Raw genomic sequence first — 23,888 nt, 5'->3', positions numbered from 1 at the left:
CATTTTCATAACCAAATCAATAATTTTCCTTCAATTCTATAAACTTCTTCACTACTAGTCTCTGATGAGCGACTGTATACAATGCCTTCTGGAAGTCCATATAAGTAACATCCATGGATATTCATTTATCCAGTATTTTAGTTGCTAATTCAAAACAAAAAATAAATAGTTTGTCAAGCATAAACTATACTTATCAAATTTATGACAGTTCTCCCTTATCAGCTGAAAGTTTCAGAAGTGCAATCGTCCTATCCTAATTAGAGCTTTTAGTGATTTCCTGACAACAGATGTTAGTCTAATTCCCTGGTTTCCCGCTTTCACTGTTCTTAAACAGTGAATGGTTTACACTGAAGATTTTTTCAGAAAAACAAACTCGTGAGGTTAAATTTAAAATTAAATCACAGAGGTATATGTGCATTCAGTAAATTGAAGTGAAAGTAACTTTGCAACTTTTTGATCTGTCAGGTTCTATTGTGATTGGAAATACATCCTCCGAATAATATAGTCAAATGATCAGCTGTGCTAAATATCTGAAGGACATCATAAGCTAACACAAGAAATTCCTGTGAAGAACTGTTGACAGGGTTAAAATTCATGAGCGTGTGACAGTCATAATGGTGCAAAAGAAAGCATTTATATAAAGGGCACTATAAAAATACAGCATATTTTAATATTCTGTTAATGAATTTGTCAATGGTTCCAGAAAATTATTTTAATGGGATACCTAACATCACTTTAAAGATGGCCTGACTAATGTAAAAATGCGTAAGGCAATTAAAGTTGCTAATCATGCTTATGTGCATAACTAATAAATTAAAAAATCTTTTTCTGTCCTTAACTCGTCATTAACATTTTGCTCTTTCAGAGTTATTGAGTCATACAGCGTGGAATCTGACCCTTCAGGCTAACCAGTCCATGCTGACCATAATCCCAAAGTAAATTAGTCCCATCTGCCTGCACTTGATCCATATCCCTCCAAACATTTCTTATTCATGTACTTAGCCAAATGTCATTTAAATGTTGTAACTGTACTCGCATCCACCACTTCCTCTGGCAGTTCATTACACACATGAACCACCGCGTAAAAAATGTTTCTGCTCATATTTTTTAAAATCTTTCTCCTTTCAAATTATAAATATGCCCCCTTGTTTTGAAATATGCCACCCTAGGGAAAAGATACCTATCATTTGCCTTATCTATACCCCTCATGATTTTATAAACCTGTATAAGGTCACGTCTCAACTTCCCATGCTCCAATGAAAATAGTTCCAGGTTATCCAGCCTCTCCTTATAACTCAAGCCTTCCAGTCCTAGCAATAGCCTTGTAAATCTATTCTGAACCCTCTCCAGCTAAATAGAATCCTTACTGTGACAGGGCGACCAGAACTGCACACAGTACTCCAGAAGTGGCCTCGTCAACGTTCTGTAAGACCTCAACATGACCTCTAGCTTTCTATTATTTTTTCTAAATTGATTTATTCAACATGAATGGCAAGCAGCCGACCAGAGCATCCAATTTACTTCCTCCTCAAGCTTTATCCAAGCCTCATAACTTGGACTCCATCCTGGCTGTTTACTTACGGAGGAGGAATTCAGGAAAAGGATGGTAATAGTGTCAGCTTTGGTGTTTTTGTTAGCACACTCACATTCAGATCAGGAATTTATAGGATGAAGATCTACGGAAAGGAGCTGAGCAAATAATCCAGGCCAATAATTCAGTAAAGTACTGAGGAAGTGCTGTGCATTAGAGGAGGTAAAGGAAACATGGCACAATTCAAAACAGAGCAATAGTGTTCTTTATAGCTTCTGGTCAAATACTCAAACCCAAAAAAAAAATGATTGGAGACACTGGATAAAAGTATTCTGGCATGCAATACTGGCTTGATAAAAATAGTGAGGCACATCAGAAAGGACTCCCAGTACAGTCAGTTTGTCTATAATGTGATGGTTGTGTTCTTATGTAACCCTGCATTATAGAAAAAAATTGCGCTTTAGAAACCGCACTTAAAATGTTGCTGCTGTAATTGTGTTACAGCCAACACAGGTTTTAAAAGATCATGGAATCAGTGTCCCCAATTTGTCAATCACAATACAGCAAGTTTGCATTGACGAAACGCACGTAATAGCAGAACGACCCGCATGTTGTCCACAAGCTGCCTGAGGAAGGAGTAGGGGCCCCGAAGCTTGCAGTTTCAAATAAACCTGTTGGACTATAACCCGGTGTCGTGTGATTTTTGAATTTGTTCTCCACAAGGGGGAAACTTTCCAGGGCGGGCTGTGAATCAGTTGGAATCAATTGTATTTGTACAGATCCGAATCAGATGTGAATGTGCAGCCTTTCCAACATTTTAACACCCATGGAGCGACCCACTGTCTTGTGTGAGGGCCGCTAGATCAATGGCAACTGCCGCTCTCCAGTAGGCTGGACAGCCACCAGAGTTGGAGATCCAAACCTTCAGAGGAGTTTTCCATCCCTTCAAAGGGGCAACCAGCACTGACCGTCATGATATTTCTCTTGAATCCAAATCTCTAACAGGGCTTCCATATTGAATTGTCCCATGATTTCCAACCCAACTCAGCAGCTCCCACCTACCTTAGTGGAGCTGCCATAGCTGCAGGCCTTCTGATTGAGCTGACATCCTCAGAAGCCCATTGTTATGGACCAGGCCAGACCCCCTCAAAACATTTCAAAACAGTAGCCCAGACCCTACCTTTGCTCATTGTTTTAAGCAGGTGTATGGTGGATATTCCAACAGTGATGCAGCTGGTCCAATCACTTAGTTTTAAACAAAACAGAATTTATTTGCAAAATTACTGAATGAACCACAAAACAAAAGAGAATGGGACACTGAATAACTTGACCTATCTGAGAATCCAACAGATTATCCCAACTTAATGACGCTTTTCCAAATGCTTGCAACAATACCCATATACATCCCTTGGCACAAAAAAAGTAAAATCAAACACAGGGTCTTACAGGAGAGATGTCAGAGAGACAGCAGCATGGAACACTCTCTTACATGCAGCTGTTTCTTGGACTAGTAACCTCAAACACTACCTGACTGCTTTCAGTGACTATCAAAACCAAACCAATCCAGCGAAAAACTAAGCTGGGAGAACTGGCCACTCCCCTCTTGTTGTCCAAGAGTGTCTCCTTTTAAAACAGTGAAAGTCTTTTGCCAAGGGCAGTATCTGTTAGCTACTATCAAATTGGCCCTAAAACCCATCCAAGCCCAGACTTTTCAGAGTCTGTTTTTACGAACTCCTGAGAAAAAAACAAGGACAACCTAAGCTTGTCAAAGGAGCTGCATCTTTACACCACCATCTGCCTATAAGAATGACAAGCACAGTGGCAGCCATGTTAGAGGGCTATTCTCTGGAAGACTGCATCCCAGTCTCATTGCCCAGGATTGTGGATTGGAACCACATTTGGTCCTGACCCAATGCCCCCAGAAGAATTCATCTTATTATTTATTCCTGTTTGTGTGCAGTAGTTGTGTGTAATTATGCAAATATATGTTAAAAAAAAGGAGGAGGCCACTCAGACCTCCAACACAGCTTTGCCATTCAATAAGATCTGATTTTAACCCTCAATTCCTGCATATCCTCAATAATCTTTCATTCCCTTGGTCATCAAGAATCTAGTGATCTCTTTCTTAAGAACTGAGTCATAGAGTCATAGATGCGCAGCACGGAAACAGACCCTTTAGTCCAACTCATCCACGCTGACCAATTATCCTAACCTAATCTAGTCCCATTTGCCAGCACTTGGCCCATATCCCTCTAAACCCTTCCTATTCAAATAACCATCCAGATGCCTTTTAAATATTGTAATTGTACCAGCCTCCACCACTTCCTCTGGCAGCTCATTCCCTACATGCACCACCCTCTGGGTGAAAACGTTGCCCCTCTCATTGTAAACCTATACTCTCCAGTTCTGCACTCCCCCACCCAATGGTAAAAAACCTTGTCTATTTACCCTATCCATGCCCCACATGATTTGATAGATCTCTATAACATTACCCCCTCAGCCTCAGATGCTCCAGGGAATACAGCCCCAGCCTATTCAGCCTCTCCGTATAGCTCAAATCCTCCAACCCTGCCAACATCCTTGTAAATCTTTTCTGAACCCTTTCACAACATCTTTCCAATAGGAAGGAGACCAGAATTGCACATAATATTCAGAAAGTGGCCTAACCAATGTCCTGTACAGCCACAACATGACCTCCCAACTCCTGTACTCAACGCTCTGTCCAATAAAGGAAAGCATACGAAATGCCTTCTTCACTATCCTATCTATCTGCGATTCCACTTTCAAGGAATTATGAACTTGCACTCCAAGGTCTCTTTGTTCAGCAACACTCCCCAGGACCTTACCATTCAATGTAGAAGTCCTGCCCTGATTTGCCTTTTCAAAATGCAGCACTTTACATATCTAAATTCAACTCCATCTGCCACTCCTCAGCCCATTGGCCCATCTGTTCAAGATCCCATTTATTCTGGGGTAACCTTCTTTGCTGTCCACTACACATCCAATTTTGGTGTCATCTGCAAACTTATTAAGTAAATCTATTTAAAGTTTCTTCATTGACTACCTTTTCAGGAAGGAGAAAGTGAGGACTGCAGATGCTGGAGATCAGAGCCTCATCGCCAGACCATGGCAACACGACGCCTGGAAGAAGAGCGCCTCATCTTCCACCTAGAAACCCTCCAACCACAAGGGATAAAAGATTCTCCTGCTCCTTTGATGCTGCCTGACCTGCTGCACTTTTCCAGCAACACATTTTTAAGCTACCTTTTCAGGAAGGAAATTCCAAAAACTCCCAACCAACGGGGAAACGTTTCCTTATTGCTGTTTTAAAAGACTCTGCTTATTTTTAAACAATAATACCAGTTCTAGATTTCCCCTAACAAGAGGAAACATCCTTTCAACATCCACTGTCTAATTCAACATCAACATCCAGTATCCTGAAGGGGTTTAAATATGTTTTAATTAAGTCACCTCCCAACTTTAAATTCCAGACGGTACATGCCGAGCCTATCTAACCTTTCCTCATAACACCCGAATGGAGCAGTTGCCTTATGTATGTGCAGAGAGTTTCAACATTATGACAATCATTACATTTCCAAAGTATTTCACTGGCTTGAACTTACTTTGAGTTGTCCTGAAGTAGAAAAATGTGCTGTATTAATGTAAATTCTTCTTTTGTTTTAACTTTGTAAATATTTTGGGATATTTTAAAAGGATATAATAAGAATGTGCAAATGAAATAAAACAGTTCCCATTCTGCACTGTTCCTCCCTAGCTTGCTGTCTGACATGGACAAATCTTTTTGATCAAAGCACTCCAATTTTCTCCATGATATACAGTTGGTCCCTCTTTAAATCAATATCATTCAGTTCATCTTATTTTCGCTTACAAGAAAAAGTGAGTGAATTCTCAAAACAGTGTTATGGTGAGTTTTCTTTTTCTTATCATAATGGAGTTCAACATAAACATACATAATGTAATCCTGACGGCTCTCTGTGTTCAGGCTGATTTCTTACATTACAGATAAAGAAAGACTTGCATTTATAGGGCACAAGTTGAAAGGAGGCAACATAATTATTAGACATTTCAGCAACTGTGTCACCAAGGACACAGCATCATGGGAGCTAGGAATGTATCCGAGACAAGTTCATTGGAACCAAGAAAGAAATAAATTTAACTTTTGTGTACTTCAAAGGAGTTAGAAGGAATATATTATCTGAATAGTTGTACTTCAGCAGTCCTGTTGAAGTTATAAAAGGGCAAAAATAAAATTGAGAGAAAAAGAAAGAGACACAGACCAAAAGTGTGAATGAGAGAAAGCAGCAAAGTCCCTTGGAAGATACTTGTTTTGCCACTTGCCTTTAATGCTTTTTAACTGTCAATTTGACACTTAAATGTCTTTGCAATTTCAGGAGTTTGAGCTTTACATTCTTGAAAGACCCCTCGAGTCAAACTATTGCAGCTGATTCAGAGAGGAGTACGGGTTTATAAACAAGGTATGGCTGACAGTGAATGGTATTAGTTTTGTAGACGTAAGAGGACCACGCCTGTTCTACTGCCTGTCAGAAATGTTCCAATTAAATGTGGAGAGGCCTCCAGGGGTCCATTCAAGGGGAAGGGATTCGATTGGTTTGGCAGCTCACCACCTGTACAAATATTGGATGACCCCAATTTCATTAGTAAGCAGCAACTTACATGAAAATCACATCTGGGATCATTGTGCATTTAAGGTGGGATCATGGCACATTCAAAGTGGGATCAAGGCACACCCTCTGTACTCAAAACTGACTCCACCTGCCCATCACGCATTTTTCAGTTGAAAATTGAGTAGAGCAATTAAAGATCATCACTACCATGTCCTCCCCAAAACTTAAAAAAACAACTTATTTTAGTAAGAATCACAGAAATACTTGATGGTCAGTGACTACCTTCAACTGTACTCATAGTGGTGCAATTTTGTATAAAATGTTCTGCAAAGTGTTTGAGGTGACAAATCTGAGCTATATATCAACATGGAATTAGAAGCTGGAGTAGGTCATTCCGCTTGCTCTGCCATTTGATAAGATCATGGCTGACTGATTCTGGCCTCAATTCCACTTTTCCCCCTTACCCCAACACCCTTATTCCTGACTGAAAGGAAGAATCTTTCCACCTCTCCCATTAAAATATTCAAACGACCCTACCACCATACTGTTTGTGATGGAGTGTGACACAGCCACATAAGCCTCAGAGAAAAAAAAACTTTCCTCACCTCCGTCTTAAATGCAAGATTCCCTACTTCTGAAATGTGTCCTAACTTCTATTTTCTCCCAGAAGGGGAAACCTTACCATTTCAGCATTCATTGTATCAAATATCTTCAGTATTGGTAAGTTCACCTCTCATTTTGAGAAACTCTGAAGGATACCAACCCAAACTTCCCTCATAAGACAGATCACCCCGCATCCCCCACTCATCCCAGGAATCAGTCAAATGACCTTTTTTTTTGGAATTGTGTCCAAAACAATCAATGTCCTTTTTAAATGAGAAGATCGATATTTCTTTCCATGTTCATCTTTAAATGAACACCTAAATGCTACATCAGGAATGGATCTTGTTCATTTTATATTCTGTGGAATTATATAACCACAGCATGGGTTGTATTAAAATGTTTCTGCCACTATTTTACCTTCCTTATCATCATGCCGTATAATAGCTTCCTGGATGATGTCAGAAGTGATGAAGTGGACTTTGTTTTTCTTCCCATGTTTGTGTTTGTGTTTGAATCCCTCCTGTTTCTGAAGAAGTTTCTCACGCTCATAGTAGGCTTTTATTTGGTCACAACGCATCCGCTTCACAAGACGTTGTCGCTGTCCTAAAGGCAGTGACTCCAGTAAGCACTGGTCGATTTCCATGTCGTGTGTTCGGAAAACATTACAGAGCTGGTAGCAACCTGAAGAAAGCAAAGTGTTGTCACAATTGTAAAATCACCACAGCTAAAAGTATTCTTAGTTTGGTATTAAAGGATTAAATACATTAAAATACTAGCAAATTGTGAATATTTTAATTAAATTCAACTAATATATACAGTAAGATGCATTTTACAGAAATAGCGTGATATTCTATGAAATACACTATGCACGACTCTGCTAAAGTGAAATTGATTCCTGTAATGCTGCCAATTTCTGATTGTTGCAGATCCAGGTTTGAGAAGGTTGATTTTTAATTATTGCTTGGTCAGGGATCATTGAAAATTGAAATGTAGCTTATTTGTTGCAGACTACGATTCAGAAATGTTCAGCATTTCCAGATTATTTTGTGTCTGAAATAACATTTGATTTCTGGAGTATGCCAGTTATGGAGTGGACTTCCACCCAGACCAGAATCCAAACAATAAGCAGTAGGCATCTTGCCTTAACTGAAGCCCTCCTCTCCTTTACATTGAATTGACAGTCTGCAGACTGAGCAGCATAGACCACCAACCTGCCTGCTTGCTCAAAGACCGTGGGATGGAAAACAAATGGTTGTGAATATTTCCATTTCTTGAACCCAATCTCAACAGGAAAAATAAAAATTGTGAAACTTGAAAGAGTTCAGAAAAGATTTACAAGGATGTTGCCAGGATTGGAGGATTTGAGCTTTAGGGAGAGGCTGAATAGACTGGGGCTGTTTTCCCTGGAGCATTGGAGGCTGAGGGGTGACCTTATAGAGGTTTATAAAATCATAGAAACGTGGATAGGATAAGTAGACAAGGTCTTTTCCCTGGGGTGGGGGAAGTCCAGAACTAGAGGTCATAGGCTTAGGGTGAGAGGGGAAAGATATAGAAGGGAACTAAGGGGCAACTCTATCATGCAAAGGGTGGTGTGTGTAGGGAATGAGCTGCCAGAGGAAGTGGTGAAGGCTGCTACAATTACAACATTTAAAAGGCATCTGGATGGGTATATGAATAGGAAGCATTTAGAGGAATATGGGCCAAATGCTAGAAAATGAGACTACATTAGGTTAGGATATCTGGTTGGCATGGATGAGTTGGACCGAAGGGTCTACATCTGTGCTGTACATCAAGATTAGATTAGATTAGATTACTTACAGTGTGGAAACAGGCCCTTCGGCCCAACAAGTCCACACTGACCCGCCGAAGCGCAACCCACCCAGACCCATTCCCCTACATTTACCACTTCACCTAACACTACAGGCAATTTAACTTGGCCAATTCACCTAACCTGCACATTTTTGTATTGTGGGAAGAAACCGGAGCACCCGGAGGAAACCCACACAGACACAGGGAGACATGCAAACTCCACACAGAGTCGTCTGAGGCGGGAATTGAACCCGGGTCTCTGGCGCTGTGAGGCAGCAGTGCTAACCACTGTGCCACCATGCCACCCTCAATGACTATGACTATGAATGTTCAAAGTGGTCGCTCCTTATTTGAAAGCTGTTTTTTGATTTGATTTATTATTGTCATATGTACCTCGGTACAGTGAAAAGTTTGATGTGCAGTACAGGAAGATTGTACCATAAAGTACATTAGGGAACTAGAACAGAATGAGGAATACAAAGTTACAGCTGCAGAGAAGGTGCGCAAAGAATAAGATTAACATTAATTTTAAGATTTGAGGGGTCCATTCAGAAGTCTAATGTCAACAGGGAAGAAGCTGTTCTTAAACCTGTTGGTTCCTCTGCTTAAGCTTTTGTATCTTCTGCCCGACAGAAGAGGTTGGGAGAGTATAATTGGGGTGGAAGGGGTCTTTGATGATGTTGGCTGCCTTCCCAATTCAGCAGAAAGTATGGATGGAGTCAATTGATGGAAGGTTGGCTTGTGGGATGGATTGATCTGTGTACACACTCCCCATCCAACTTCTCCAACTAAATAAGGATTATGAACAGGTTCTTGAAGTTGAGAGGTCACAAGAACTGCTTAACAAAAGTAGTAATGTTAAATGGAAGGTAACAAAGAGACATGGCACGTTGACATGGAAGGGCCACCTTTCTAACTTCTTTTGCAGCTTTAATTAAACAACCAATTAAGCAGCCAGATCACCATCATAATTGCATTACGGCTTCTTATTAAGGTGAAGGTTATGGAATGGGAGTAGTTTGAATGGCCGGAGGCTTTTTGCATCCAGGAATTTATGCAGAGCCTTCAGGATTCTCTGGAATGCTGAATCTCTCTCTCACACACACACCCCATCTGTCAAATGCTTGCCACCAAACATCAAAACCGGCCTCCACTGGTGAGGGGCCCTAATGCCGACTACAAAATCTCTCTCAGCCTGTTTCAATTGATCTGAATTAAGCCTCTTATGGAATCTAATCCAATACCCATCATATGATCATGGATAGCCCTGGAATCCTCATCGTGCCACCTACAAAGTGGCTCCCCCAAAGGATACAGCTGGTAAAGCCGATGGTGAAGCAGGTCCTGTCACAGCCTCAGTGTGGTTGAAAGACTCCTGCACCTGTAGTGATTGTAAAAAGATCAGCTGCGTGAATCTCATAGAAAAAGATCCCTGAATCAGACTGGTCCAATCAGGGAGCCCTGGTTCACAGGTAAGAACCGCAGTGTCAGAGTTTCTGTTCATTTGGAGAGCTGGCTATGAGGAAGCGGAGGGGATAGTGGGCACAGCAGATGCTGGAAAATCAGAATAGAGAGAGTGTGGTGCTGGAAAAAGCACAGCAGGTCAGGCAATATCTGAGGAGCAGGAAAATTGATGTTTCAGGCAGGGCCCTTCTGAGGGAACTGGACCAGTGTCAAATATCAAATGCTATGCATGTTTGAAAAAATGAGTGATTTGGTGAAGGGATACCAGCTTCTCTGAAGTTATTCAAAGATCCTAACTAATAATTAAAGTGGGTCCCCCGTCTAACTCAAGACTGCTCCAGATGATGTTATCACACAACCACAGGATAATATTTCTTGTTTGTTTGCTCTGGCCTTGAGTTTTATCTTTCACAGAAGCACACGTTATAAAAAACGGCTCCTGCAGCCCATAATTTTGCTTCCAATTTGTGACCAGGCAATTTATCATGTGCATCTACTTAGCTTGCACTTAAATGTGTATTTCCTGCTATGCTGATCACAGACCTAACCAGGGAAAATCTATAATACTTTAAAATCTGCAATATCCTGCCTGCTTCAGAGAACAGTCTCAGACTTCCCATTTTACTTGTGACTCTCGTGAAATCAATCACTCAGTAATCTTCTTTCACTCGCCAGCTTCGTAACAGAACACAAATCGAGAACATTGGAGTGGTGTTCGATATTAAGCTTGACAGGTTAAGTAGACACTTGGTTTATCCAGTTATCCAGAGAAACCATACAAATTATATCACTCCAATCAGAAAAAAAAACATTGAATATAAAATGGTAATAACCGTATCATTATTTACCAAATTGTAACTTTGGTTTTCTGTTTAAAAATAAACAATTTTGGGAATCTTCCTGAATATTAATCTGCTTCCTTGATTCATATCACTGAGCAGCATGTCAGTTATAACAGTTACGAATTAAATTAAGGTTGCAACAGTACAGTAACATCATTTTCACGAATGAATTCTTTTATGCTACAAAATCTGCGATAAATTTTATCATTAAACTAAAATAACATGTTACCTTATGAACGTGACCAATATTTCAATACAACAATAGTCAATTCAAATGACAGTTTTACACCTACATCATGTTATGAAGAAAAATGTGGATAAGCCTCAGCTATTTTTTTAAAACTTGTAAATGCCTCTCAGAAATTGCAGAATGTGACTTTAAGCCACACAGTAAATATACAGACTTGTGATGCCTTTATGATGCTGCAAATCTCCAACTGTGGGCAGAATATCTGTCAGCTGCAAAACTGAAATCATTCTGTGCTTTCACAGTTTAAGCAAAAATGAGAAGGTTCCGTTGTGAGGATAAATTGAAGAAATTGGTGCTGTTCTCCTTAGAGAAGGTGGCCAAGGAGAGACTTGTTCGAGGTCTTCAAAACCAGGAGTGGGGCTGGACAGAGTAGTTGCAGAGAAGCTGTTCCCATTCATAGTAAGAAACAAGAAAGCAAGAGCATAGATTTAAAGTGATGGGTAAACAAAGCAAGAGGAATAGCAGAAAAAAAAATTCACATAACAAGTGAATAGGCCGGAATGCACTGCCTGGAAATGAGGTGGAGGCAGGTTCAATTATAGCATTCAAAAGGGCATTGGATAATTATTTTGATAGAAATGACATAGAAGTATATGGAGAAACAGCAGGAAATTAGCAGTATTAGAACTTGTGTGTGTACAATGGCCAAATGGCCTCCTTCTGTACTGGAATAATTCTGTGATTGTATTTTAGATGGAATTTGTTGATTTATAAAACTCTACACATGTATGGGACATTTCTTGTGAAATTAATTGTGAAAAAAAAAAGATTTGCTTTCAAACATAAAAAAATGTTCCCCATGTGCAAAAATGCTTTTTCATAATAGTAGTAGTTGACTTTTTTTTTGGTTGTTCCAAGTTAATTGATTTTAGTTGACATAGCAATTGAGATGTTAAAAAGAACCTTGGCGTCCATTGACCACATGCAGGAAGAAAATAAGCTGGAGCTCCTGTGGATTAGCATCCAATATTTTCAGCCTGAAAACACTTAGATCTGGCCATTAAATTTGAGGACATGACACTGACTGGGTAATTGCATTAAATTGCTTACTATTAGGGCTCACATATAAAGAATGGCCACTAGGAAGGAGGATACAGAGATATGGTGAAGGTTCCCAATCCAACCATTATCAGTCAACTTGCCATCTGAGCAACTCATTAGCAACCACTAAAATGTATTTTCACCAAGGATTTGTTTAATCTATTATACTGTTGAATGCTTTCTATTTCAATGTGTTTGATCATCAGATGATAATTATTTTATGACTGTACATTCCAGGAGTGGGACGGAATATATGAAATCACTATTTGAGGGGATGTTGCAAAGATAATATTGGCAGACGTTATAATAATATGGCATAGGAAATGATGACATTATTTAGTCAAAATGTACTTAATAGAAGCACTTAGAGAAAGGAAAATGAATGTGCTTTTCAATGCATTGCAAAACGGACCCTTCTCTGTTGTGATGAAACATCTGTAATTGTATATAGATTTTAAAATATTATAATATTTAAAAAGTCGAGGTCAGGGAGTCATTCTGAAACAGTGACATGACAGGATATTTGTCAGAGACACGGCAGCTACAAACCTTCGCTTGAATGGAAAGATATTTATATTGTTGGGTTTATGACAGGCAGAGTAAACATATAATATCATTAGCTTTGTTTTCCATTCAGAAAGAAATTCTATCTTCAATTACTGAATACTGTCTCCTCCTCAACTCCAAATACCTCAATACTGTTTTCATTGATTCATACTTAGCAGAGCTGACCCATTTTCTAATGATTTTAATACCTTTAATACATAGTTTTGATTTATATGCTCCCCCTCCTACATTTAGCACTCTCTTTGTCTTTTGGTTTGGTTACCCTTACCATCTGTTCCACTTGCTTCTCTTCCTATGTCAACAGTTTTAGTCTACATGCTTTTCCAGCTGCAAATCTGAAGGAGTGTTATATCAGACCTGAAACATTTACTCAGTTTGTCTCTCTACAGATACTGCCAGACCTGCTGAGCTTCTGCCGAACATTATTTTTATTCCAGATTATTCATCATGTGCTTCATGGTCCACAGTATGGGCAGCCAAACAGTCAAGAACAAGGTGGGACAAAGCCAGTCACACAATTATGAAATCAGATGAAGAGGTCGAGCTCCCTGTCCAAGGTAATGAGAGATGATACAGAAGAGGACAGCAAGAAAGATCACCTAATGTCCACACCTATTTAGCTATAAAGATTCATTTCACATCAGATCATTGCCTTTTAATTCAGATTCAATCCTTCCAGGGTCTTCAAATGTCATCAATTATAGCAGCTTCCACTTATTAAACCTTTAACAGGGAAAGCACATTTCATTATGAAAATATTCATTTCCATTGAGAGAGAGAGAAACAACATTACATGCTGACCATTATAATCCTTGACCTCCATATAATACACTAGGTAAAAACAATGACTGCAGATGCTGGGAACCAGATTCTAGATTAGAGTGGTGCTGGAAAAGCACAGCAGTTCAGGCAGCATCTCACATTATGAGGCCAAAGTCCACCCAAACTCCATTTACAAGATTGCTGCTGACACCTCTGTTGTACATCGGATCGTCAAACAACAAAACAAAATACAGGTTATGACTTGCTGGCCATTGTCCTGGGCCTCCACCACCACTCCCTCACCACCCGACGCCTGGAGGAAGAACAATTCATCTTCCACCTCGGAATACTTCAACTCCAGGGCATCAATGTGGATTTCATCAGTTTCCTCATTTCCCCTTCCCCATCTCACCCAGTTCCAAACTTCCAGCTCAACACTGTCCCCATGACTTGTCCTACCTGCCTATCTTCCTTTCCACCTATCCACTCCACCCTCCTCTGACTTATCACCTTCATCCCCACCCCAACTCACCTATTGTACTCTATGCTACTTTCTCCCCAACCCCACCCTCCTCTCATTTATCTCTCCACCTTGCAGGCACTCTGCCTCTATTCCTGATGAAGATCTTTTGCCTGAAACTCCATATAATACACCTCAAGAGTTGCTTCACAGCCTGCTAATCTGCATCAATACAGAATTCCATGAGTAGTTGATGCTGCCAACTCCATGGTTGTGTTTTGTGAAGCTTTCCATGTCTTAGCTTTGCCAAACATTTCCTTCATTACAGGAGGAATAGGCAGCAGTAAGTTCCATATCTTAGTTATGGAAGGTCCATGATGAATCATCTCTTCAACATTCAGCAACAACCGCACTTGGCGCTCTTGACTTGTTTGGTGTTGCCTCCCAGAACAAAGAGCACTTACATCTGCTTGCTGTCTCACACGTGCACTCCTGTTAGGCTCCTCCCCACATTGTGCCTGCATCCTTAGCTCTACTATTTCTCTTGGCAGTAAGACATACTCCATCCTGCACATCACTTCCTGACTTTAAAATCCAGCTCTTTGGACAGTACCTCCCAAGGCGAGTGGACCACAGTTGGCTTCCTTGTTCGAAAGAGCCATCTCAGGAATGGATATCTGGGCTCACAAAAATATGTAGCTTACAACTCCCCACTGTGATTAAACAAACTGTACACTAGCATTTAGAACTTACATCAACTGATTGCAATGCAAGCAGCACCACAAATTTATGTTGCTTACATATTTTAATGATTTCTTTGCACAGCCAGTACTCATCCTACTGTTCACTGGTTACACATATGAGCAGGAACCCAAACGTTCAAGCACCATTTAAAGTTAGATTGCTCAATTTGACACTGTCTTACATCACTGAATAAGGAGGGGCATTGTTGCTGGAACTGGTAATGCGCGTCTTCGTATCCTGGGAAACAATGCAGACATGGAGTTTACTCTAAGATTTTTATGACCGATGCAGAAAGTTTTTTTTTTGGAGATGGCAAGATGCAATTTTTGTGCAGATAACTATGAAGCCCTCTAAACACTGTAGAATTCATGAAAGCCAATCGATAGCTGTAAAGTTTTGGTTGCTTCTCCATTCCAGAGACTATCACCCTATTTACACTCTGCTTTTTGTAATAGCTTTTAATTTTAATCTTTTCAGGCTGTCTTCTATTTCATGCTTCCTTTCAATTTCCCGCTCCCTTGAAAAACATTTAAAGGCAGGTAAAGAGAGAATAGGGCCCCTCAAAGATTAGCAAGGCAGCCTATGTGTGAAACTGCAGGAGATGGGGAAGATACCAAGCAAGTATTTTGCATCAGTGTTTACTGTGCAGAAGGACAGGAAAGATAAAGAATGTAGGGAAATAGATGGTGAAAAATGGGCATATTACAGAGGAAGCGGTGCTGAATGTCTTAAAATACATAAAGGTGGACAAATACCCAGGACTTGATCTGGTGTATCCTAGAACCCTGTGGAAGGCTAGGGAAGTGATTGCTGGGCTCCTTGCTGAGATATTTGTATCATCGATAGTCACAGGTGAGGTGCCGGAAGACTGGAGGTTGGCTAATGTGGTGCCACTATTTAAGAAAGGTGATAAGGAAAAGCCAGGGAACTATAGCCCGGTGAGCCTGACATTGGTGGAGGGCAGTTTTTATAGGGAATCCTGAGGGACAGACTTCCATGTATTTGAAAAGGCAAGGACTGATTAAGGATAGTCAATAGGGCTTTCAATGGGAAATCATGTCTTACAAACTTGATGGACGTTTTTTGAAGAAGTAACAGGGGATTGATGAGGGCAGAGGGGTGGACATTATCTATATGGACATCATTAAGATGTTTGACAAGATTCCTCATGGGAGTTTGGTTAGCAAGGTTAGATCTCATGGAGTACAGAGAGAAGTAGCCATTTGTATATAGAACTGCCTTGAATGCAGAAAACAGGGTGGTAGTGGAGGGTTGTCTTTCAGATTGGAGGCCTGTGACCAGTGGAGTGCCACAAGGATCAGTGCTGAGTCCACTACTTTTCATCATTCATATAAATGATTTGGATGTGAACATAGGAAGTATAGTTAGTAAGTTTACAGATGACACCAAAATTGGAGGTATCGTGGACAATGAAGAAGGTTACCTCAGATTACAACAGGATCTTAATCAGATGGGCCAATGGGCTGAGGAGTGGCAGATGGAGTTTAATTTAGATAAATGGGAGGTGCTGCATTTTGGAAAGGCAAATCAGAGCAGGATTTATACACTTCATGGGAAGGTAATGGGGGGTGTTGCTGAACAAAAAGACCTTGGAGTGCAGGTTCATAGTTCCTTGAAAGTAGAGTTGCAGGTCGATAGGATAGTGAAGAAGGCATTTGATATGCGTTCCTTTATTAGTCAGAGCATTGACTATGGGAGTTGGGAGGTCATCTTGTGACTGTACAGGACATTGGTTAGGCTATTTTTGGAATATTGTGTGGAATTCCGATCTCCATCCTATTGGAAGGATGTTGTGAAACTTGAAGTGGTTCAGAAAAGATTTACAAGGATATTGCCAGGGTTGGAAGATTTGAGTTATAGGGAGAGGCTGAATAGGCTGAGACTGTTTTCCCTGGAGTGTTGGAGGCTGAGTGGTGACCTTATAGAGGTTTATAAAATCATGAGGGGCATAGATAGAGTAAAATAGACAAGATTTTTTTCCCTGGGGTGGGGGAGTTCAGAACTAGAGGGCCTTAGGTTGGTGCGTGTATGGAATGAGCTGTCAGAGGCTGTAGTGGAGGCTGTTATAATTATAACATTTGAAAAGGCATCTGGATGGGTATATGAATAGGAAGGGTTTGGAGGGATATGGGCCGGGTGCTAGCAGGTGGGATTAGATTGGGTTGGGATATCTGGTCGACATGGATGGGTTGGACCGAAGGGTCTGTTTCCATGCTGTACATCTTTATAACTCTATGAACAAGAGAGAGCAGCCCTGTGGTTCTCTAGGACTATAGCAACTTTATCTCTGGGGGCCAGCTATCTCAGTTGGCTGGATGACTCATTTACAATATTGTGTAACACCATCAGCCCAGGTTCAATTCCTGCTACTGGCTGAGGTTACAATGACAATCCTGTATTCTCAAACTCTGCCCTCCCATGAGGTGGCCCTCAGGATAAATCACCACCAGATATCTCTCTCTCTCATGAGTGAGAAGCCCTGTAGTCTGGTATGGCTATGGCAACCTTCATCCATCCTAGCTGAATAGCCTGCTGATGCACACAGATGAGGGGTTCTTGTATATTCCTGCAAGGACAGTGTACAAACCTGCTTTTCGACACACACATACACAACTCAAAGGAGATGGCTTCCTGTTGAGAGAAGGCAATTAGATTGCCTTGCACCTTTTTGCCTTTTGAAGTCTCTCTTTGAAGCTTTCTTAACATTCTGGAAAGTGCAGCATTTCAGTGGTTCCCACAGGGAATCTTTCAGCAGTGAATTACATTTTTAGACGTTACATGAGCAGACAACATTGCCTTGCAGTGGTTAAAATAAAAACACAAGTTGTGTCCAAACATTCAGACATGTCTGAGTAATTTGGGCTTCTGAACCATTGGTATGACATCATCACAATCACATTTGGTGGAGTATTCCAGACCTCATTGTCTACTGCACTCACATCTACTAAAACTAGTCTATTCCTGAATCACATGTAATGAAAAGATAAGCCCCTTACGTCTTTTCACTACTGTAGATCTCCACAACCTCCTCCGGTCATGTGATGTCAACATACATGATGTCCTCAAGCTTTGAGAGTGAGTCTTGAAGCTGCAATCTTCGAATCCTGTCTTCACCAATGAGTGGGAGGAGCTTACAACTGTCTTTATGACCGCGATTCAATCAGTCAATCATGTCTCTGTTATGTGCCTCCCTTCCACTAATTCACTTGGGGAAAAAAAAACACTTCATGGTGCCCCATACACTGAGGAGAAAAGATACAGACTAGTGAAATGGGCAGAACTCTGGCAGATGACACTTAATCCAGAGAAATGCGAAGTGATCTATTTTGGCAGGAAGAATGTAGAAACACAACACAAACTACATGGTATAATATTAAAAAAGGGGTGCAGGAACAGATTCATCAAACGTCCATGTATAAACAATCTTTGCAGATAGTGGAACAAATTAAGAAGATTCTTGAAAGGCTTATGGAATCATTGACTTTATATATAGAAACAGCATACAAATATAAGGAAACTTTGAGCAATTATGAAGAAAAAGGCAAAGCTTCTGTTAGAGGATCATGTCCACCTCAGGGCACCACACTTACGCAAAATATTTATGAATGAAATGGTTAGGCCTCAGCTGGAATACCATTTCCATCTCTGGGGATCATAATTTAGGAAGGACATTAAGGCCTTACAGAGGGTGCAGGGGAGATTTGCTGCAATGTTTCCAGGGGTTAAAAATTCCAATTGCGTGAGGACACTCGAGAAATTGGGGTTGTTCAAGGGGCACTTCAGAAACAGTATAAAGTTTTGATGAATTAATTACCAGGAGAGTTGATAACCAAAGAACAGAAAATTTAGACAATTGCAAAAATAGTCAGAGGCAACATGAGGGATTTTTTTTGAATGCAGCAGTTCATTGTTGATCTGAAAGTCACTATTTGGATTGCTGGTGGGAGAAGACTGACTGGATGATGTTGAATGATTATTTGAAGGGGAAACACTAGTAGGCTACAGCATGGAAGCAAAAGAGTAGAACTAACTTTCCAGGACTTCCAAAGAAATAGTTCAGTCATAAAATACTACATGCTGCAATTCTGCTGGTTACCATCCCAGAATTCCATTTTGCAGAATGTTGTCACTGTTAGTGATAAGTAGTTCATATTCATTCAGTTTTGGCTCAGTGTTAGTTCTCCTATATGTGTCAGAAAGATTGCAGCTTCAAGACTTACTCTAAAAGCTTGAGGACATCATGTATGTTGACATCACATGGCCTGAGGAAGCTGTGGAGATTCCATCTTTCAGCCAAGTTATTTACTAAAGCCCTGATCCATATTTTCACTGTTTGAAAAATAAATAAGAGTTTTCTCAATACAGTAGCCAACACTTATCCTGAAATGATCATTGAAACAGGCTTTGGACATTTATCACGTTGTTATATGTGGGATCTTGCTCTGCCTAAATGAACTGCCACTTTTGCTTTCATCACAACAGTGACCAAACTCCAGAATCAGAATCATCTGTAGAATATTTTACAAAACAAGAGAATATACAAGCTCTGGCTAAATGCAGGATTGTTGTACTTTTTTCTTTCTCTACAGATCTCCGTTTGAATTTGAACCAGGTTATTTCTAAAGAAAGTATTAAATTTAGACTAATTATAGCCTGGACGCAGGCCATTTGACCCATCAAGTCCACCAATCTTCTGAAGAGCATCCCACCCAGACTCACCCCATCCCTGTAACACTGCACTTCCCATGACTAACCCACCTGACCTGCACATCCCTGGAGACTATAGGCAATTAGGCACGGTCATTCTATCTAACCTGTACATCTTTGGACTGTGGGAGGAAACTGGAGAACCTGGAAGAAATCCACGCAGACACAAAGAAAACGTGTAAACTCCACACAGACAGACAGTCACCTGAGGCTGGAACCAAAACCAGGTCCCTGGAGCTGTGAGCCAGGAGCATTAACCACTGAGCAACCATGCTACCCACAGTCACTAGTTAAAATTCAAGAACAAAAGGATTATAGATAGAAGTTAATAATACATTAATCATTTATGAAGTAGTTTGAATTGAATTCCTGTTATGTCAAATAGAAACTGCATCAGGAAACATTAACTTTGATTTTTCTACAGATGCTGCCAGACCTGCTGAGCGGTTCCAGCAATTTCTGTTTTTGCATTGAAGCTTAGTCTATCTGGCAATATGGCATTCCAGTGACAAGAAGATCCGGCAAATAAATTTCACCAATTGAATATTAAGACAAATTTTCAGCTTGCTCTTTTGATTTTAAGGAAAATTCATCAGATATTAAGAACACATTTGTTTAAACAGGAAGAAAATTTTTAATAATAATAAGTCGCTTACTAAAATCATCATCTAATCTGCCTGTCATCAGTAGTGAACTTTCAAATTAGAGAGGCATGTTTTTTAGTTTCACTCTCTTGACTTGGTCACCTTGCCAATCCCAAGAGATGATTTGCTATGTACCCAAATTCTCCTCATCAATAAACTAAAGTTCTGCTTAAATTCTGCAGTTAAATTCTTGCGTACCTATAGAAGTTGGCAAGGGTATTTGCCATCATGCCAAATCTTCTCAGCTGCCTGAATTGCTCTCAAGGCAAAGCTTTTCACTGTGCCTCGGTACACGTGACAATAGACTCAATTCAATTCAATTGAGTAAGCATCACTCATCATTTTGTTGGTTGTTGAGGACGCTGTAGTGGAATATCTTATGAATTGGGTTTTAAAGTTAGACTTGTTCTGCAACTCAATAACATGCATACCCACTAAGTTGCTGAACGTGCAAACTGATATTGATACAGGAAAGGAGGGCATCAGGATCCAGAATGAACAGGACAACCATCAAAGGTATTGTCTTAAAATATTATGGTGTAGGGACAGAGAAAGGCTGAGCTGAGCTGGAGAACAGGTAATTGAAAAGCAGTAGTGCCCATTTAAGGGATATTTTTGATTACTCTGAATTTGCTTTACATTGGAATGTATTTACTCTAAGGGGAGGTTCCAACACCCATGATGGTTAACAAAATAAATTAAGGAATGAATCAAACTGAACAAAAAAGAAACATACAATTGATAGGGTTCAATGTCAGATCAGATGATTAAATGCAATAAGAAGAACAGAAAAGAATAACCAAATGATTAGTCAGGACAAATAAATTAATATCTGAGAGGAAGCTAGCTAAAAATGTAAAAATGGATAACAAGAGTTTCTCCAAGTATTTAAAATGGAAATGAGGAACTAAAAAAAGTGAGCATTGCTCTTCCACAGAGAGAAAATAGGGACTTAATAATAAATAATAAGGAAATCATAGATGAAGTAAACAATTTTTTCTGTCTTCACAATAAAACACTCTACTGTAATACTTATAAATTAGGAGGTGAAGGAGGGGAAAATTTGCTTAAATAATAATCACGAGAAAAGCAGTCACAAACAAACAGATGGAGCAGAGGCTTGACAAATCATAGAACCCCTACAGTGTGGAAGCAAGCCATTTAGCCCTTTGAGTTCACACCAGCTCTCGAAGCATCCCACACAGACCCACCCTCTACCTATCCCCTTAATATATTTACCACAGCTAATCCACCTAGCCTGCATATCCTAGGACACTGGGCAATTTAGCACAGCCAATCCACCTTGGGTCCAGATTAACTTCACCCTTGGATCTTAAATCAGGTGGCTAAGGAGGTATTAGATATGTCAGTATAAATGTTCCAAAATTCTCTAGACTCTGAAAAGTTTCCATCGGATTCGAAAATAGCCAATATAACTCCTTCATTCAAGGAGAGAGGAAGGCATAAAGCAGGAAACTATAGTGCAGTTAGCGTGACAGCTATATGGGGAAAATATCAGAATCAGTTAAAGAGGTCATAGCTGGGCATTTGGAAAACTCAATCATTAAGAAAAAATGCTGAATCTTTCTAAAAAGTCTATCATGATTAACCAATTCATTGACATTATTTGTTAGAGCAACATTAGGGCTCTTGTGGTGTAGTGGTAGTATCGATACCTTTGAGGCAGGAGACCTTGATTTAAGTCCTACCTCTTCCAGAGATGTGTAATAGCACTTCTGAACAGGTTAGTTAGGAAAATATATGTGAGTAACATGCACCCTGGATAAAGTGGAGCTGGGAGGTATGCTTACTTTGGATTACCAGAATACATTTGACAAGGCTCTACATAAGAAAGCTTTTGAACAGAAATAGGAGGTCGTGTTATAGGTGTAACATATTAGCAAGGGTAGAAGATTGTCTGGATGGCAGTAAACTGAGAGTATGCATGAATGGGTATTTTTCTGATTGGCAGGATGTGACAAGTGGAATCTTGCAGAAGTCTGTGCTGGGTACTCAACAACTTACACCAATGTTTTAGATGAGGGGAACAAAAGTAGTCAAATTTGCAGATCACATAGAGATAGGTAAGAAAGTATATTGTAAAGAGCACACAGGAGATGGCAGATGGCAAATGTGGGAATTGGGGTAGTGGCTGGTTCTAGTTGGGATGCTCTAAGGGTTTGTGTAGACTTGATGGGCTGAATGGCCTCTTTCCACTGACTGCCTTTAACTTCTGCATTTTAGAGCAGATATTATGTTGCAAACATATGACCTGATGAACTTCTGAGTATGTGTTTATTTGCATAAATGGTGAGTTAAGATTCTATGACAAAAATAAGTGTCCTTTTGAAATTGTTACCAAGCCAGTTTGGAGATTGACTAGCTTCTGTGTTGGATGTACCAAATCACAACAGCATTATAGAAGATTCACCGACAGCTTTGCATTACACAACAGTTTAAAACAAAGAGTCACTTAGGTTTAAATATTGATCTTTAGTTCTAGATGCTATACAAGAGGAAACATCCCTTCCACATTTAATCTGTCATGGCCCCTCAGGATCTTGTATGTTAAAAATTAAAGTTACCTTGTGTCAGTATCAAGCACTCTCAGGATATTTCATTGGCAGGAGAGTTTTTGATTTGAAGTGTCACCTCCCAAGGTCTACAAGTACACTCTAATTTTCAAACCATGGAAAACCTTCTGTCTTTCAACATGTGACTACTTCCCCACCTAACCATCTTATTTGGGGACAAGTGAGAAAAATTCTCGGTAACGTGGAAATCTCACAGTCGGTAGTTGGGAAAAATCTTCATCACATTATCTATATTGATTGCAAATCCTGGTCTTATATAGATGTGTGGTCACCTTTTTTTAATGCCATCTAGCATGGTAGGCCAAGCTAAAAGGCAAAGAGATGCAGGATATAAAGACTATATCTTCTTGTTATTTTTCTGTATTTTGGATTATGGACTGAACTGGAAAAGACGTGTTATAACTAAAGATTATCGAAGGAATGGGTGCATTTTTATAAAGCAACTTACCGTGATTGACAATGAGTTTTAGTAACATTGCTGCTTTGTTCAGGAAGTGGTGGAGGCTGTTTACAGATGGCCTGGCACTGGGTCAGGCGGCAGGGAGGATAATGGTGGTAGGGAACAAAATAGGATTGAGCTTGCAACAGGCTTGTGATTGGGTTATGTATTGGAGTGGTGACTAGTTGTGGATGCCAAAGACCATTAGTCTGATAACAACTAACTGATTGGCTTTTATGAACAGCTTGTGTGTTAGTTCAATTTGATTTTGATTTCATTGTCACATGTACTCAAGTACAAAAAGTACAGGAGTACAGTTAAAAAGTGTGCAATGTTGCTGCACAAAAGTGCCATCTTAAGTATAATCCTAAGAGAAAGGCAGAAAAAATGTTATAGAAAAGAGTTAGAATTTTAACCAGTATAGTTGTATGTCAAAAGTTTTAATTGACTAGTTATGGTTAGAGTATCTATTTGTAATAAAAGACTAAATTATCATTATGTACAGAAATCAGGTTGATGTTTTCTATTAGTCGGAGTCAATCCAGGTAAATAGGAGACTGTGATAGAATTCCTTACTTTTGCGACAGTTAGGAATAGGCGGCCTTGATTTCTAACACATTGAAGCATGACAGCGGGATAAAATTAAAAACAAAAATAGAGAAGGATACTTAAAATTTATACAAAACAAATCACTTGTATTATTGCGTAGATGTCAAAATGCACTATCCCTTTAAGACAGATAGCTGGCACCATGTTCTGTGATG

At 39.9% G+C, this 23,888-nt stretch overlaps 1 protein-coding gene across 2 annotated transcripts in view; it reads right to left on the bottom strand.

The window, feature by feature from the left end:
- Positions 1-23,888, bottom strand: part of myo16 (myosin XVI) — a 391,172-nt gene that overhangs the window by 354,589 nt on the left and 12,695 nt on the right. For both annotated transcript variants that reach the window (XM_087987876.1, XM_087987875.1), the window contains one exon: positions 7,198-7,461. In XM_087987876.1, the coding sequence (XP_087844002.1) occupies positions 7,198-7,423 (226 nt within the window). In that variant the 5' untranslated portion in view covers positions 7,424-7,461. The remainder of the gene's footprint in view (positions 1-7,197; positions 7,462-23,888) is intronic.

This window comes from Chiloscyllium plagiosum, unplaced genomic scaffold (genome assembly GCF_037043375.1).
Source record: "Chiloscyllium plagiosum isolate Xiang-an unplaced genomic scaffold, Cpla_swu_hap1 HiC_scaffold_6, whole genome shotgun sequence".
Taxonomy (NCBI): Eukaryota; Metazoa; Chordata; class Chondrichthyes; order Orectolobiformes; family Hemiscylliidae; genus Chiloscyllium; species Chiloscyllium plagiosum.
The sequence above is the reverse complement of the archived record's forward strand: the minus strand, read 5'-3'. Positions and strand labels throughout refer to the sequence as shown.